Here is a 5,000-nt window from a genome sequence, read left to right on the forward strand (position 1 = left end):
ATGGTTGGCTAGTTAAGCAAGAACTAGCGCACCACTGTGGAGGAAATTCGTAACTAGTGCGGTGAAGGCACTGGCTTTCTGTTCCAGGACGGTTGGCGATTAATGTATTACTTACATTGTGCTTCATAGAATCTTACGCCAGAGAATCTTTGATCTGTGTTGTAAGGGAATTTTGATGTATGATGAGTCTGACCTATGTGTGTGTCCTCCACGAGGAGACACTCATTCACATGCCTAGATCTATCTATTCTCGCCCCACAATTCCCCTTACCACACCCACCCACACACACACACACACACACACACACACACACACACACACACACACACACACACACACACACACACACACACAAGAAAAAATCTCTCTGGTAGTGTTACTCACCTTCGCCTGAGTGGCCTCTCCCCAGGCTCTCTGCGGGCTGGCTCTGGTCGACTGATGGAAGGACGCTGCGGGGACACACGCTGGGGGCCAGGACGAGGTGTCCCTCCAAGTGGAGGGCGAGGAGGTTTCTCATCAGGAACTCTCTTGGCACCAGCACCGGGCGTGATGCGTACCCGGTCTGTCATGAGGGGCACAGGGTAGCCGGCGAGGATGGCCGCTGACAGGATATCCTGACTGAGTAAGGATGGATTCTGCTCCACCTGAGCAAAGTGCTCGTCGAAGAACTCAGTGTAGTAATCAGCGCTGCGGGAATACAAGGCATATGAGGAGACAGACAGATAATGGGAAAGAAATAGAGAATGATAGCGGTAATTACAAGAGTTCGAAGAAGAGGACGAAGAAAGAAAGTGATTAGTGATATTGGAAGAATGAACACGAAAGGGAGTAGTTGCGTTAGTAGGAAATCAAAACAAGTTTAGTACATGGATCTTGTACATTATTAATGAGAGACACACAACGAGGAAGAGGAGCAAGATGGAAATGGCAATAATGGCAGTTGAGACTGAAGGCTGGCACGATGAACAGAAATAAGGCAGTCAATACGCTAGAATAAGGTTGTCTTGTCTGAAGGATTCCATTTACTTACCTTGAAGTTGAGGACATTATTTACGTAATATAACTTGACGTAGATCAGCATTAATAGTACAAGAGAACAAATTAATCATGTAGTCTGATAGAGGTTTGTCACGGAATATGGAGGACGTGACAAGCAGACCGTGCTATGTTACATGACAAGGGTGCAGTTATTTAAAAAATTCATTCACTCGTAGATAATCATTTCAGTTATATATTATGGTATTATGGTGACTTCGTATTTGTATAACATAGATGTATTATTAAGGGGATTTATATTTTCATTACAGTCTCTCACGTTTTGTTTCATAATTTTGTTGTAATTTATGCAATTTTTGCAACGCTGTCATCTCACATCTTATCTTAAATTTACTTTGAATTCTGCTCTTCTTATATTTTTCACATGTGCTGTACAACAAGCACCATTTTTGATAATGGAAAATGACAATAAATTAAATCTCTCTCTCTCTCTCTCTCTCTCTCTCTCTCTCTCTCTCTCTCTCTCTCTCTCTCTCTCTCTCTCTCTCTCTCTCTCTCTCTCTCTCTCTCTCTCTCTCTCTCTCTCTCTCTCTCTTCTTAGAATTAATACAGAAGTTAGATATCAGATCAGTAGTACATGTCACCGAGTTTTAAGGCTTTAGTTAAGTTTACACACTTGTATTCAAGAATGTATTGGAGAATGTCAACAGATACACTTTGTGAATTATTTCATAGGAAATCATAACCTTTTTGTCCTTCACACACAAACACACACACACACACACACACACACACACACACACACACACACACACACACACACACACACACACACACACACACACACACACACACACACACACACACACACAAATTTAAAATTTTATATTATTTATTCTTTCACAACCTTTATATGCGTACATACACACTCGTTGCTGTATTTTTTACCTTCTTTGTCGCACCCTGTTTTGCCTCAGCCCTGCTTTATTGCCTTGTTTGTTTTCAGTCACACAGGCACTCACTTCACCTTCCCCTTTTCCTCATCCTATCACCTCCATTGTCCATAAATACTATAAATTTTGTACATGTGAAGTTAGCTTCCCAAGCTCCTTCCCTTTTTTTTCCTTTACTGCAGCACCACTAAATTTATTCTCCAGTTTTTCCTATAACATTTCCTTTTTTTTTTTTTTTCGAGCTGACCCTCTCTTCCTCCCTCCCTCCCTCCCTCTGGTTCTTTACTTTCCTCTCTCCCTTCTTTCGTTTTCATTTATCTGTCATGTACGTGAGCTAGTCGAATCACCTTAAAGACGTTAAGTTTTATATGTTTGTTTTCTGTGACTCTTGGTATACATTGTTTGTAGTACAAGCTTGAGTGGACCTTTCTGGTGTGGTCCTCAGAGAGAGACCACACCGAATTTATATGTATATCACTCCTCTGTCCGCTAGGGAGCCTCGGCTCAGCGGGCTAGTGCCCGATTAATCATGTAATGCTACTTCTCTGTAAAAAGAAAATGCTGTTCTGGGCAATAAACAATCAATCATTCAAATGAAAGAGAGAGAGAGAGAGAGAGAGAGAGAGAGAGAGAGAGAGAGAGAGAGAGAGAGAGAGAGAGAGAGAGAGAGAGAGAGAGAGAGAGAGAGAGAGAGCTTATGAAGTTTAGCACACACACACACACACACACACACACACACACACACACACACACACACACACACACACACACACACACACACACACACACACACACACACACACACACACACACACACACACACACACACACACACACGAATGTTGCCATCCACTGACGCACGCTTTCACTTACATTCTGGCTTTCACTCACTCACTCACTCACTCATTTACTCATGCACCCACTCACTCACTCACTCACTCATTTACTCATGCACCCACTCATTCACCTCTTTCGCTCACTCATTCCCTCGTACACTCACTCACTCACCAGTCGGGCACTTCCGTGGGCACATCACATGCTGAAGTCTTGGAGTTGAACACTTGGCCAAACTTGCAGCCGTTCCTCCTTGGCGTCTTGCCGTTGATGCACACGTAGAAGTACTGGCAGTCTTGGGGGTCCTGGTAGCGAGGGTGAGCCACGGCCTGGTCCTGCTGAACCCGCGGGCACGTGAAGTTCTGTGTGTCTGAGGGAAGGAGATTAAAGTTTAAAGGTAAGCCCATGAAACGATGAGGTTAATATGATTTTATTTGTGTGCGAGGTCGCTGTTGCAGTTGTTAGATCCGACGTCAGCCCCACGAGGGGACGAGGTCAGGTTAAATGTTTCTTTCGCTCTCATATGTGTGTCACAGGTCACCACTTAAGAAGTTTGGGTCATTGGTGTTTGGTGTTTGTGTTTTGTGATTAGATGGATTCGTGAAACTGGTGTCACGTGGGAGGAGGGCAGACGTGAAATGCAAGGAGGGTTATTAAATCTTGGTGAGACCACGAGGCCAGGTCAGGTCAGTATCTTTCTGCTTGATCATTTTGATGGTGAGACTGTTGTCTTAAAAGAGAGATGTGAGCGTTTGTCTGTTTGATTGTTTTTGTTTACCTCAGAGGCACATGATACTCTGGATCGTTGCATGACAGGTTAAGAAGTCTGCCTACGTAAAGCTGTAGGTCATGTAAATGTATGATGATTTCTGCTTTGCTATCCATGTGGTTATATTAATGGATAGGACGATTTTTTCATTTACAGACAAGTTAAACATTTCCATAGATTTCAATGTTTGTTAATGTGTGCATTAGAAAAGAACAAGGAACATATGCATCACGTGTGTGTGTTTTGCGCACTTGAAGGAGCGTGGACGGCAAACAGGCCAATGAAAGGCTGATGTTAATGACCCGCAGTGTTGAAAGTGTTGCTTATTTTGTATATCTTTTCAGGCTATAAGAGCAAACCATTCCCTACGTAAATAAATGCCTGCCATGAACCGCTTTTTCAATACGTAAATAAAAGGAAGCACAGGCATTGCATCAGTGCATGAATAGTAAAATAATATAGTTCCTGAGTTGTCTTGATAAAGGAAAAAAAGTGGTGTGATTTCGTTGCTTGTTATTGCGCAATTTTAACTCTCTCTATTCGCGTCTATGTCATCACCTCTCCACCACCGCACACCACGCCAACACCAGTACTTAAGTTCCAGCACCAGCGCTCCCATTACAGCACAACCACTTTGCCCTGCTCTCACGCCGCACCACGCCCAGCGCCCTCTGAACTCACCACACCAATACACACACACACCACACCATTTCCTGTTGCCGCATCACCCCATCCTGAGTTCACACCATACCACACCCAGCACCCTCTCAACACACCATACCAATACACACGCCACGCCTCTTTCTCTCCCCACATCACCTCATCTTGCCCTCACACCATACCACACCCAGCACCTTCTCAACACACGCCACCAATACACACCCCACGCCTCCTCCTCTCCTCTCCCTTCCCTCTCTATCTTACTTACATTACACCACCCATTCCCGCCACACATTTGCTCACCTTCCAGCTTACAGCCAACGCGGCCGGACTGATCGGGCCAGTCGCAAATGCCGGTGTCGAGGGCGAAGACGAGACCCTCAGGGCAGGTGATGAGGGTTCCCACGCCGTCTTGGCACCTGTACGCTTGACTGCAGTCGTTGCTTCCTCTGACAGCGAAGTTGCCGTTCTGTCTCTCGCAGTTTTCCGTTGGAATGGGCGTCTCTGTGGGAGAAGGGAGGTGATGAATGGACCACGGGAGTGTAGGATGTTAAAGGAAGGACACAGCTGATGAAACAGACAGGACAAGGAAGAAAAGGTTGGAGGGAGGAGAACACAGGATAAAGGAAGGGATGAGGATAAACGGTAAATGAATAAATCCGGGGATTGTGAAGGGAAAGCAGGAAATGTGTGTAAGAAAGTGAAGGGAAGGAAGAGATAGGGAAGCAGGGAGAAGAGAAAGGAAGAAACGAAGGAGACAGGAAGTAACACGTGAGAGCAGTATGAG

General features: G+C 44.9%; 1 protein-coding gene across 1 annotated transcript in view; it reads right to left on the reverse strand.

The window, feature by feature from the left end:
* LOC135089189 (uncharacterized) overlaps window positions 1–5,000 on the reverse strand; it is a 16,780-nt gene that overhangs the window by 2,531 nt on the left and 9,249 nt on the right. Inside the window, exons 3-5 of the mRNA XM_063984515.1 lie at window positions 4,517–4,717; window positions 2,959–3,154; window positions 386–688 (exon numbers count right to left, since the gene is read on the reverse strand). Of these exons, the coding sequence (XP_063840585.1) occupies window positions 386–688; window positions 2,959–3,154; window positions 4,517–4,717 (700 nt within the window). The remainder of the gene's footprint in view (window positions 1–385; window positions 689–2,958; window positions 3,155–4,516; window positions 4,718–5,000) is intronic.

The sequence above is a fragment of the Scylla paramamosain genome, chromosome 32, assembly GCF_035594125.1.
Source record: "Scylla paramamosain isolate STU-SP2022 chromosome 32, ASM3559412v1, whole genome shotgun sequence".
In the NCBI taxonomy this organism is placed as follows: Eukaryota; Metazoa; Arthropoda; class Malacostraca; order Decapoda; family Portunidae; genus Scylla; species Scylla paramamosain.